This window comes from Mus caroli, unplaced genomic scaffold (assembly GCF_978045245.1).
Source record: "Mus caroli unplaced genomic scaffold, Mus_caroli_1 scaffold_13, whole genome shotgun sequence".
In the NCBI taxonomy this organism is placed as follows: Eukaryota; Metazoa; Chordata; class Mammalia; order Rodentia; family Muridae; genus Mus; species Mus caroli.
In genome coordinates, this window is record NW_028227268.1 from 43,611,178 (window position 1) to 43,624,383 (window position 13,206).

Consider the following 13,206-nt stretch of genomic DNA (forward strand, 5'->3'; position numbering starts at 1 on the left):
ATCAGCATTAAAGAGCTCTGGTCCACAGACCAGAACTAGTCCACTACTGTTTAAGGAATGAAGGTTCTTGATCTGGTTTTTTGTTTGTTTATGTGTTTGATTGTTTTGTTTTGTTTTTTTCACTTTTAACTGTCAGAGAGGGGAGGGCAAAATATTTTTGTGACACATGAAAATGGTATAAAATTCAAGTTTGAGAGTTACCGAGTGTCATTTGAACATGACCACACCCACTCGTTTACAGTGTCGTCTTGGGGGACGTTTGGGTCATGGCAAAGTGGAAGAAGGGGCCTTTCTGTGCCCAAGTGGGTCTGGAAGACTGCTATGAGGCAGGCCCTGGTGGGTAGCACTGAGGCTGAACAGTAGTACTGTGTGCAGTCTAGAACTGGAGAGCTGTACCAGGCAGTCCTGGAAAGTACCAGGAAAGGGACTGGCTTACATTGCTGAGGAGCCTGAAGTAGAGGCAGGGCTGAGGGGCAAGAGAGGAGGAGGCCTTCTGGGAGCCCCTTACAGGGGTGGGGCTGAGGGGCAGGAGGGGATAGGCCTCCTGGGAGCCCCTTGCAGCTGCTTCTATCCCACTGCTAAGAGTTCGCCCTAAATATGCTCTCATTCCAACTGTCCCCTCTACTCTGGCTGGAGGTACAGTGTGTCTGTGTGTATGTGACCCACACTAGGCGGAGCGGTCCCTGGCATAACTACTGTCCTCTTGCTGGCCCACCTGTGTTTCTAAGTATAGACACAGGCTGCCCTGTGGCTGCTGGTAAGTCCCAGGATACCATCTGATACCCAGAGTGACCTGTGACCCTAGCCATTGCCAGCTGCTGGAGACAGGGGATGGGGACGTATTTGGCTAGACCCTTCCCTTTCCTTCTGCTACAGAGAACGGAGACTAGCAGGCTCCTGCTAATGGCATGGCTTAATTGTCACAGGCTGGGCTGACAATTATCCCTGCTTTCTCATTATTACCAGAAAGGATAATTTAATGTCTCTCGCTGGAAAACATAAGTCATGGTTTGAGGGAAAGCAGCAGAGAGAGCCGAGGAGGCAAGTGTTCCCGCCACCAGCTCGTGGGCCATGTGAGCCCCAAGGCATGTCGGGTCCATGGCTGGGGCATATGGCTTCTCTCAGCTTCTACTTAGCATATTTTATCTCGGTTCAGCAGCTAGAGTGAGTAGCAGTTCTAGAAGCCAATGTGGACTTCTCGGCTTCCATCCCTGCTCCAGCTCTCCAGAGCATAGCAGAGGGAGGTAGGCTTTGTTCTTAGCTTTCAGATGGCCATCTTCTCCAGGTGGGTGGGCAGCCAGGGACCTCTCAAGCCAGAGAGGGTTTCCCAGAGGCCCTTCCCATGAGTTCCCTTTGAGCAGGAGGCAGGCTGATCCCTAACTCCTGTAGTCCCCTAGCATACATGGGAGTGATTCTGGTTTAACAGACTCCCCTGTGCTGTGCTGTCTTGGTGAGTAGGTGAGTCACATCTGTGTGTGAGGTCTGGGGGCTTTGAGTTGTTTTGGCTGAGACTTGATGCCAGGACCACTTCTGGGGGTGGGGGTGCTTGGGAGGCTCCTCTGACTGTGGGGGCTGGGCTGCCACAGATACTTTCTTCTGTTAATCTGCCCGCTTCAAGCATGTTTGTCTTTGGACCTTTCCTTAACATGGAGTCCCCACATCAGGCCTAAGAGATGGAAGACTGCACACTTCATGTGCAGGCTGGCTGGCTCATTGAGATAGCCTGGCCACCAGGGTGCTCACTGCAGTGTAACAGGTCTCATGTGACAGCAGAGGAAGGCTTTAGAAGCCTCTGGTCTCGCTGGGCGGTGGTGGCACATGCCTTTAATCCCAGCACTTGGGAGGCAGAGGCAGGCAGATTTCTGAGTTCGAGGCCAGCCTGGTCTACAAAGTGAGTTCCAGGACAGCCAGAGCTACATAGAGAAACCCTGTCTCGAAAACAAAAAACAAAAACAAAAAAAGAAAAAACAAAAAAAGAGAGGAGAAGGAGAAGAAGAAGAAGGGGAGGGGGAGGGGGAGGAGGAAGAGGAAGAAGAGGAAGATGACGAATGACGATGACGACACAGGCCCTTCTCATCTGAGTTAGTTACCACCAAGTGGAAAACAACCATTCAAAGATAATTCAAAATGCCTTTGCTATTTAAACAGACAGAAGACAGACAGACAAACCAGGGTCTTATGCAGCCTCAAACTTACTATGTACCCATACCTGGCTTTGAAGTACTGACCCAGCTGCTTCAACCTTCCCAGTTGTGGGTAACAGGCTTGGAACACTAAGCCCAGCTTAGTTTTGTTTTTTGTTTTTGTTTGTTTGCTTTTAATGCTAGAAGTTCTGGCACCCTTCCTGGCTTTCTCCATTCCCATAACACTGAGAGCAGTGGGTGGGTTTCTGGTTAGCTTTGTGGCAGAAAACATCTAATCATAAAAGGATGGGTATAGAGATAACTCCACTGCTGCAATTTCTGGGGACTAGGGTTTCCCCCCTCCAGTTCCCCATGTGCCTCCTCGTGCCACGGAGATTAAGTGGTAGAAAGAACCGCCACTCAGAAGTGACAGCAGCAGACTGGTGTAGATGGAGTGCTAGGCACTCTGATACATCCATGTCTAGGGGTGTGTATCCATACCCCTAGAAGCCAGGCAGAAGCGCTGAGTGGCCCATGCTGGGGTTGGGGGCAGGGTGGTGGAGGCTCCAGCACATGGAGGGCTGTAGGGCAGCTCTCCTCTCCAGCATTCCCACTGCCATCCACTGTGATCTTGTCCGTCTCCTAGCACTGTTTTGAATCTGATCATGAAGAGCAGAGACGAGAGAAGACTAGAAACGCTACACTCCTGCCATATTTAAGGGGGGAGCAGCTTGATCCCCAGGCTTCAGAGAAGCAAAGGACACTTGTGGCCAATTTGAAGCTATAGGAAAAATCGTGTCTTCTTTTTACTTTTCTTTTATGTATTAAAGAAAAGGATGCGAACATTTTATTTCTCTTTTTCCAGGAAAGTTAGTTCCCTTGGATAAAGAACAAAGGGCCTTCCGAGTTACTGAGTGGTTCTGTTGAAATGTAGGTAGTGTCGGTAATTCCTCCAGGCTCTGCCCAACAGCTACCTAGCAACAGCTTGCATAGCTGCCTGCCAGGTGTGAACCAACCTGGGGTATAAGAACTGCTTGGCTACCCCCATTATGTATGTGTTCTCTCTCTCCCCCTCTCTCTCCTTCCCTCTCTGCCTCCTTCCCTCTTCCCCTCCCTCTCCCCCTCTCTCCCTCCCTCTCTCCCTCTTTCCCTCCCTCTCCCTCTCCCTCTCCCTATGTGTGTATACTTGTCTGTCTCTCTATCCTCTCTCCATCTCCATCTCCTGTTCTCTCTGTTTTCCATGTGTTCCAGGCTGGCCTCTTCCTCTCTCCTTTCTCTTTCCATCCTTCTCTGGCTCCCTCCTTCCTCTGCCTCTACTCCTTTCCAAATCCCCTTCCCTTCACCGTCAGCTTCCTTCTGTACTAGGCCTGTCACATGGTGGTGACTCCTTGGAGACACCTTGGCCAGCCCTCTGAGGTGCTCCCTCCCGACGCATTCTACTGCCATTTTATAAAACACGACAGGTAGAGATTGGTTATTTTGAAGTAGCCCTCTCCCCTAAAAGGAAGCATCCAAGTTCCAGCTTAGCAATCACCATCATAGGACAGTGGCAGGAGCCCCTGCATCTGACAGGCTGCTATTTAAGTTCTCTGAACTCCTGGAGTTTTAATAGATGGACTGGGTGGTGTGGGCTTCCTGCACTGGTTCCAGTAGAGATAGCATACACAAAGCAGTGGACATATTGCCCCGGCAAATGGGTGGTGGTAATGACTGTAATTACTTTGTTTGAGAAATTGTAAGGGTGGGTGTCTTAGTTAGGGTTTTACTGCTGTGGACAGACACCATGACCAATGCATATCTTATAAAGGACAGCATTTAATTGGGGCTGGCTTACAGGTTCAGAGGTTCAGTCCATTATCATCAAGGTGGGAGCATGGCATCGTCCAAGCAGGCATGGTACAGGAGGAGCTGAGAGTTTCACATCTTCATCTGAAGGCTGCTAGCAGAATAATGGCTTCCAGGGAGCTAGGATGAGGGTCTTAAAGCCCACACCCACAGTGACACACCTACTCCAACAAGGCCACACCTTCTAATAGTGCCACTCCCTGGGCCGAGCATATACAAACCATCACAGTGTGGTTGATGAAGAGGGGATAAAAGGGAGTTACTTCCTATTAGCTTTATTGCTAGGTTGGAAGTTGGGGTTCCCATGCCTGACTCCGTCATTGCCACCACAGCGTATGTCTCTCATCTTCCGGGAACCTGCTGACTCAGCTTTCTCGGCAGTATGTGTGCATGTGGGTGTGTGCCCATGCGTGGGTGTCTGGGTGACCAGCCGAGGACATCCCACCCGAGGTAGAATGTTGCTTTATGTAGTTGCCTTTGGACTTTTGCTTGAGGCAGGATCACCCAGTGGCCCAGGCTGGCCTCCAATTTAAGATCCTCTTGTATGCAGTTCCCAACTGGGATTCCAGGCATGTGCTGTGTCATGCACAGGCATGAGTGCAGTTGTGTGGAAGTAAAGTTCACCCATCCTTGACCCAACAATCTTATCAAGCTGCTTTCCATGGCAAAACGAAGGGGAAGGATGGCCAGGTCGCACTGTGGTGACGAACAGTTGCTGGGAACATAAGGAAGACCGGTGGGCAGGCGCGAAGCTCCTGTGTGTGAACTGGTCTTTTATCAGCGTCTCCTCCCAGCACCGCCCTCCACAGCGGTTTCCTGTGGGTTTTCATGTGATGGAGTGGAAGGATTTCTGACAACCAAGAGTTTTTCTGACCACTGGTTCTTGGTATTGTGTATTTCTTTCTCATTGTGGTGGGAACTGTTGTAAACTATACTGAGAGTCTTGCCAGAGCCCCAGCGGAGACGCAGGTACCTGTGGGAGGAGGGACGTGGCCCACACGAGTCTCCAGGACTCAGTCAGTTCAGCTTGACCCTTGAGTCTAAGGTTTGCAGCGCTGCAAGTGCACCAACAGGGAGATGACTCTTTTGAAATCGAACCTGAACTGAGTGTGGTGTTGCAGGCCTGTGGCCCAGCACTGGGCTCTGAAGCCAGAGGATCACCAGGACTGGGGAGGCCAGCCTGAGCTTTCTGTAAAATCGCTTCCAGCCCAGCTGGGATATAGTATAAGGCCCTACCTCAAAGAAACAAACAAAACTAGATCCAGGTCGCCTTCAGAACCCTTGAAATCCTTCAGGCTCTCTAGACTTACTGATCTGGGGTATGTGGGAACCCCAGTTACTACACATGTGGAAAGTGTTAAAGGGCAATAAGAATGTGGAAGACGATGAAGACAGCGATTGGCCAGTCCAGCCATGGAGGTGTTTGCTGGCTCCCTGTACTTGTTTGTATCTGTGCATAGGGATTACTTCTTTGCTCAGCCCCCGTAACCCCCAGCAGAGGTGGGCACTGTAACCCCCAGAGGCCAGAGGTGTGATCCATTGGATCTTGGGACTCCTAGGGTGGGAGGAAAGGTCCAACTCTGAAGTCAGTCTAACTCAACGTTCACGCTTATATTAGTTTTCTAGTGCTTCGTACTGTTCAGCAATGTCAGGCACTGCCCCTGTGTAAGTTCCCAGCTCTTCAGTGGGAGGATGGCGAGGAGCTCAACCCCAGGCCATTGCAACCGTTGCAACCTTCTCTGCATAGACTCTTACAAAGCCAAGTGAGATGCTAGTCAGGCTAGATAGGCTCTTTTGGGGAAGCTTTGAGGAAAGGATCCATTTCCAAGTAAATTTAGGTTGGTGGCAGAATCCAATTTCTTTTCTTTTTTCTTTTTTTGTTTGTTTGTTTGTTTGGGTTTTTTTTTTTTTTTTTGGTTTGTTTGTTTGTTTCCAGACAGAATTTCTCTGTATAGCCCTGGCTGTTCTGGAACTCACTTTGTAGAACAGGCTGGCCCCGAACTCAGAAATCCGCCTGCCTCTGCCTCCCAAGTGCAGGGATTAAAAGCGTGCGCCGCCACCACCTGGCTAGAATCCAATTTCTTGTGACTTTTAGGGCAGAAGGAATTTCCCTCCACCTTACAACAGCCCCTCAGAGTAAACTGTCAAAAGTTGAATGGGAGAAAAGCCCCACAAGAACGTTACACGCTCAGATTTAGTGCAGTTGTCCCCACTGGCCAGAAGATCCCAATGTTTGTATCTATTTGTGCAGGGAGGGAGGGAGGTTGGCAGTTTTGAGAGGTCCTTAGGGACAGAAAAAGCTTCTTTGTGTTAAGTGATGCTTTTGGAATTTAAGTGAGCCCAAGGGACCAACATTATCTTGCAGAGAAGAGGAAAGGTGAGTGGCTTCCAGTCCCTAGTCATCTTTTCCGAGATGAATGTAGGAATTTTAGGAGAGGCAGAGGCAGTGGTGTGTTACCTGTGGCTAACGCAGCTAAGGACAGTCCAGAGAAGGCATCTCCCCAAAGCATGGGAGAAGCAAGAACAGGTGACAGGGGCCCTGGATTCTGAGCCCCTGTCTGAAACATTTAGTTCATTTCTGTCAAGTTGCCTAGTCAAAGCATTTGGGGAGTGTCATTCAGGCCTGAGCTTCTAGTCTCTCACTGGGTGTCAGCAGCCTACAGGCCACCGGAGAGGCCACCCACATTTCTCCTCGGGTGACCCTCCATCTCCAAGGTCTGCCTGAGTTCTTTTCACATGGGCTCTATGGGGGTTAACCAAAGAAAGCCATTTGCTTTTGAAGGGCTCTTGAGTGTTGCCACGTAATGTTGTCAGGAATGGCACCAAGACTCAAAACTCTTGAGGGGGCTGGAAAGATGGCTCAGTGGTTAAAAGTACTGGGCCGCTTTTCCAGAGGATGCAGGTTTCAGTTCTCAGCTCCCACATGGCAGCTCACAGTTGCCTATAACTCTGGTTCCAGGGGATCCAGCACCCTCTTCTGGCTTCTGCAGGTACCGCTCAGACATGGTACCCAGACACAACAGGCAAAATATCCATACACATAAAATAAAAGTTAAGATAAAAAAGAAATCTCTTCTAAGGTCAGGCATGGTGGCTCATGCCTTTAATCCTAGCACTTGAGAGTCAGAGGCAGGTAGATCTTATGGATGGTTGTGGCCACCATGTGGTTACTGGGAATTGAACTCAGGACCTCTAGAAGAGTAGACAGTGCCCTTAACCTCTGAGCCATCTCTCCAGCCTCCGACACAAAAGCCTTAAAAGTTCCCTAGCCACTTTTCCCTTTACACCCTGAAGAGATTGTGTGTGTGTGTGTGTGTGTGTGTGTGTGTACATGTATCTCTGTGTGTGCATATACTCACCACAGCATGCATGTAGCAATTACAGCCTTATGGGATCCAAGAATAAGACTCATTTTATCATGCTTGTCCTCAAGTTACCCCTACCTGCTAAACCATGTTGCTGGCCCAATCATAGATTTTTTAAAATTGTTATTATTAATGTGTATATATACAATACATGCACATGTGCATACCTCAGTGCACATGGATAGGGACAGATGACATCATTATGGAGTCAAGTTCTCTCCTTTTACCTTTTCTAGGTTCTGAAAATTGAACTCAGGTCCTCAGGTTTGCAGGCACACTTTATCTTAATGCCCCACCCCCACCTCCCACAAGACATTTTGTCCAGCAGTGTTGCCCTCTGAGGCTCATTCTCCAGGTGTAATGTGATCCCAGTGACCTGCAAATTCTCCACCACTGAGCTACACAGCCAGCTCTGCTTCCCCAACCACTGAGCTACACAGCCAGCTCTGCTTCCCCAATCCCTACCCCATTTTTAGACAGTCTTATGTAACCCAGGCTGGCCTCAGGCTTCTTGCGAAGGCAGGAACGACCGTGTGCTTGCCATCCTTCGGCCTCTACTTCCCGAGAGCTAGAATTACAGGCACAGGTTTGCGCATCATTAGATCCTGGGGCTTTGTGCATCCTGGGCACACTGTGCCAGCTGGGCTACAGCCTCAGCCTTCACTTTCTATTATGAGACAAGGTCTCACTGTTACCTTAGCTGGCCTTGACTTCACTTCCTAACCCAGGCTTTGAACTTAGGATCCTCCTGCTTCCGCCTCCCAGTTAGAAGGGATAACAGGCCAGTCTAGCTGACCTATATTGACCAGCTTAAATACAAGTCAGTAAATGCTGTTTGTGTTTTGTTTTGTTTTGTTTTGTTGTTTTATCCTTGTTAAAAGCAACTTAGCTTGAGATGTCTCTTGTGTGATTCAGATACAATCAAGTTTAGAAGAGCTTCCAAAGCCATAACTCCTAACTTTTCTGTACCAAACAAACAAACAAACAAACAGGCTTCGAGGCCCCATCCAGGTTTTTCTGGTGTTTTCTTCTTCCCCTCATCTGCAACCCAAAGGTGGCACTCTGCTCAGCTGCTGTCTCTGCCACCCTGACGGGGGGGGGGGGAGTGAGAGAGCTCTGCTCCCGACAAGTGTGGCTTCTAGTCAGAGGCTGTCCGAGACAGCAGCTGGCCCCTGCCACTCAGCTGGGAGGCCTGGCCTCAGAGCGGAGGGCCAAGACTCCCACACTGCTCCCTCAGCCTTCTTCCTGTCCCCTCTGTGGCCCCCCAGGAGATCCCCCAAGAGCTCACACTGGATGCTCTGCTGGAGATGGACGAGGCCAAAGCCAAGGAGATGCTGTGGCGCTGGGGAGCCAGCACGGAGGAGTGCAGCGGCCTACAGCAAGCCCTTACCTGCCTTCGGAAGGTGACCGGCCTGGGTAAGCAATGCCTACTCTGCCCCAGGACTCGATTCTGCCTGTGCTCCCAGGCCTGGCTGGTTCCCTTGGGAGATGGGACTTCTGCCAGAGTCGGCCTTGGGATAGATAGGGGTAGTGTGCTTCGGGGTTTGGGGGTAGCTTTGGTGTGGCTGTTTAGAAAATATACTGGGTCTTGGCCCCTAGGAAGCCTTCTCAGATTCCCCAGGGCCTTGGAGCCCAGTTGGTCTGGTCAGTCTGACCTTAAAAGCTTCAGCCATTGTTAGGAATCCTAGCCTGCCTTCAGTTCAGGCTCTGTGTGCCGCGCCTCCAACATGTACAGGAAGGCATCTGTGTTGCTCCAGCCCTTCCCACTAGCTTCCTGCATTCCACCTCCCTCCCTAAATGGCTTCCCTCTTGCTCCTGTCCTCATGAACGGCTTCAGATCTCTGCTCACAAAGCCACTCTAGTACCAGTGGGGCCTGAACCCTGCATAGTTAGAGAAAACGTGCTGTTGATTGGAGAGTGCACACAGGGCTATCCCGGGCCGGGCCGTGTATACTCCCGCCATTACCACAATCTCCCCTGGGATTATTCATAGGCACTTTATGCCTTTGGAAATGGTTTCCAACGCCTGACTTAATGTTCCCACTACTGCCCAGAGAAGGCACTGACATGAGCCTAAGGAATGGAGGCAGGAAGGCAGGGCTCGTTTAAAAGATCTGAGCTACCTGCTTCATCTCCAGCCTCCTGAGGCTGAAAGGGGAGACGTCTGGCATTATATTCTTTTTTTTTTTTTCCTCTTCTTTTCTTTTTAAAGACAGGGTCTCACTGTGTAGTAGTGCTCATTGGCCTAGAACTCCCTGTCTAGAGCAGGCTGGCCTCAAACTCACAGAAATCCACCTGCCTCTGCCTCTGCTGAGTGTGCCACCATGCCCAGCTAATTTATTTTATTCCCCGAAAGTATAGAGCCTAAGTTCTTTGTTCACGGCATCTGAGTTCCTGCGGTACTCAGTATGTCTGGGGTCCACCGTGCCAGGACACAGCTCTGGGGAAGGGAATTTCCACAGCTTCCTTTCTTGTTCTCTCAGCCGTGAAGCCCCTGTGTCCCTGTGACAGCTTGTGGGCTTCCCATCATCCCACATGACTTCTTCATTGGCCACCAGGGTTGAAAGCAGTCAGAGCATCTTGCTTGCACTCCAGCCCGGTCAGAGCAAGGATGAACTGAGGAGTCAGCCCCACCCCCGGCCTCCCTGTTCCTCAGGTCCCCATCTGTACAAAAAGGCTGCCTCTCTAACAGGATTATTGTGATGGAGAAGTGAACTGGGGGTCACTAAAGGTCAGGCCTATGGAGGGTGGCAAATGTTGCCATCATTTTCCTTACGGTCTCTGGTCTTTTCTTCCCGTATCGTCTAGGCCAGCCTTGAGCTCATCCTCCTTCTGTGTCAGTTCCCTGAGTGCTGTGACACAGATGGGTGACACAAAGCCCGGGTGACACCTGGCTTCTGTTTCATGTTTGTGTGCTTTGTTTTCCTCTGTAAGCAAGGTCTCCTTGGGCATACACCACCACATCCAGCTGACGTTTGAAGATTTTTGTCTTTTTTTTTTTTTTTTTTTTTCCTTTAGGGTTTTTGAAACAGGGTCTCTTGCAGACTAGTCTGGCCTTGAACTCACTATGGAGTCAAGGGTAGCCTTGAGCTTCAGATTCTCTCCACCTCCCCACCCCCTTGAATACTGGGATCACGGTGTGTGCCACCTCCCACACAGCTTTCCCTTGATCACACACTGCAGCATTTTTTTTTATGGGAGCTGCCACCTCTTCCCTTTTTGAGGCCCCACTTTGGGGTGGGCAACCCAGCATTTCTCAGTACAGCAGAGAGTGTGACATCAGTGCTCATAGCCTGGTGTCAGCTGAGTGCCATAGAAGGTGCTGTTGGGTGGAGAAGGTGAAGCTGGGAGCAGCGCCTGCTGCTAAGTAATGGTGTCACCTCTGTCACTGTGTCATGTTCTCCCATAGTAGTGGCGCCCCTGAGTGCCTTGTATTTCTGACCGACTCCTTGGCCCACAGGAGGGGAGCACAAAATGAACTCAGGTTGGAGTTCGGCAGATGCACGAGACAGTAGCTTGGGGCCTCCCATGGACATGCTTTCCTCGCTGGGCAGAGCGGGTGCCAGCACTCAGGGACCCCGTTCCATCTCCGTGTCCGCCCTGCCTGCCTCAGACTCTCCGGTCCCCGGCCTCAGTGAGGGCCTCTCGGACTCCTGTATCCCCTTGCACACCAGTGGCCGGCTGACCCCTCGGGCCCTGCACAGCTTCATCACGCCCCCTACCACACCCCAGCTACGACGGCACGCCAAGCTGAAGCCACCAAGGACACCCCCACCGCCAAGCCGCAAGGTCTTCCAGCTGCTCCCCAGCTTTCCCACACTCACACGGAGCAAGTCCCACGAGTCCCAGCTGGGAAACCGAATCGACGACGTCACCCCAATGAAGTAAGTAGGCCCTGTGGCATCACCCTCTTAGGCACATACAAAGGACTGATAAAGTCAACCCAGATAGAAGTATGGAGAACAAAAATAGGTGTCCATCCCTATGATGCAGTTGGACTGAATCCCAACAGATCTCTTACTGTACATACACACACATACACACACACACACACGTATAAAATGGTGCTGTGTATCAGTCAGGATAGGCTAGACTAGGCCACAGTAACAAACAGGCCCTGGATCTCCAGTGCCTCAAGTGTCAAGCTTGATTCTCAGAGGCTAGCCCATCTGGACAGTACTTACTTGGTCACTGGCAGATCACACAGTAAATTCTAGATGTTGTTCATGGGCAGTAAAATCCAGTTGGTTCTCTGTGTTCATGGGTTGCTCCAGAGAATCCAACCACTGAAGGATTGAAAATACTGGGAAGGAAGGAGTTGGGGATGCGGTTTCATGATAGAACACTTACCATATCTCACCACGAAAAGAAAACAGTTGGGGAAAAAAACATTACCTGTGGCTGTACTGAGCATGCACCTTTTCCCTTATCTTAATGTCTTAACCAACAGTAAAACAACTATTTAAATAGCATTTATACATGGTCCAAAGGCCATAAATGTGTGCCTTCCTCCCTAAATCCCCACTACCAATAGCCATACTAACCAAAGCAACCTGACTTAAGAACCTTTCCCCGGCACGCCGCTGTATAACATGGTCAGCATATCCCTTCCAGTGGACATTTAGACCATTGTGGGTCTTGCTGTTTTCTCTGGGTTCTTTTTCTTATTTCCCTGAGGCTTCAGGTGCCTGGCTCTTTGACATGGTGTTCCTGTTCTAGAGGGTTCCCGGGGCCTTAGTGTCCCTCATGGCTTTGTGTGTGCATGAAGGCTGTGTTGGGTCCATTATGTGTCAGACCCTGGATGACTGAGATGATTCTGCACTATGGAGCAGAAACCCAGAAGCTGCCTGTGCTGTGCCCTCTCTACCCAGCTGTGCTGCCCAGCCCGGGTGCCCCCAGATGCAGCTGTAGAATACAGGACAATCACCTCAAGGCCCCAGGTCCACCAAAGAGGCCTAACAGTGGCCTGCAGCCAATGCCTTGTTTCTCATTCTCTCCTAAGAAGAGCAGTAGACATTGTTTTAGTCCCATATTCAGGTAGAGACCGGATTCTCAGGCCAGACCTTGGGATTCTGAGTACATTCCCCTCAAACCCAGCCACCTGGTTCAGCCCTGATAGGGACTCCCTGGCAAGCTCCAAGGGCAACAGAAAGTCCTCACTCCCCCTAGCTGCTGCCTCCTTGGGCAAGGGAAGCTCCATGTTTGCTCAGAACATGTCCCTGCTTGACCCTTCCCGGAATCTACCTTCCAGCTCTGCATGGCTGAGTCTCTGCCCTCCTACCCAGTTCCCTGCCTCTCTAACAGACCAATCCATCCCCTTCTTCCTGGACCTTAGGCACTCATCCCCATGGGCCACGTGACCTAGGAAGACCCTGTTTTCTTGGTGGTAAAAGTGGGGTGAATCTGCTATGTTGAGTGACTAGCAAGGCCTACCCAGGGCTAGGTCTCTGTCCCTTGTCCCAGCCCTTGGCCTGCTCTGTAACCAGGGAGCTTTCCAAGCCCAGACTGAGCCAATGTGGTGACATCACCCCTTGCTCTCCTTTTTGTCTCTCCAGGTTTGGTAAGAACAATTCATTTTCATCCCTTCTGCCACTGGGAGTCATGGTCGAGTCGATGTCCCCATCCGGGGTGGATTTCTCTGAGCACACCTTAGCCCCGTTGGCTGTTCCATAGTCCAGAAGCAAAAGTGTTGGCAGCCACTTCGTGAAATAGCTCTGAGATAGCTGACCTTAAAATGACAGGCTGGCCCTAGCCCAGCCCATGGAAAGTAGAGACTTTGAAAGTACCCTCATGAGCCCCGCCCCAAGCCTGGCTCTACCTTGCCATCTATGTAGTGACCCCTGTGCTCTGGGTGGGGAATGTCTTCCATCTGG

The 13,206-nt window shown here is 50.7% G+C and overlaps 1 protein-coding gene across 4 annotated transcripts in view; it reads left to right on the plus strand.

The window, feature by feature from the left end:
• Nucleotides 1-13,206, plus strand: part of Ksr1 (kinase suppressor of ras 1) — a 132,675-nt gene that overhangs the window by 89,926 nt on the left and 29,543 nt on the right. For all 4 annotated transcript variants that reach the window (XM_029483585.2, XM_029483587.2, XM_021177247.3 and 1 more), the window contains 3 exons: nt 8,602-8,749; nt 10,794-11,217; nt 12,889-12,893. In XM_029483585.2, coding sequence (XP_029339445.1) covers nt 8,602-8,749; nt 10,794-11,217; nt 12,889-12,893 — 577 coding nt within the window. The remainder of the gene's footprint in view (nt 1-8,601; nt 8,750-10,793; nt 11,218-12,888; nt 12,894-13,206) is intronic.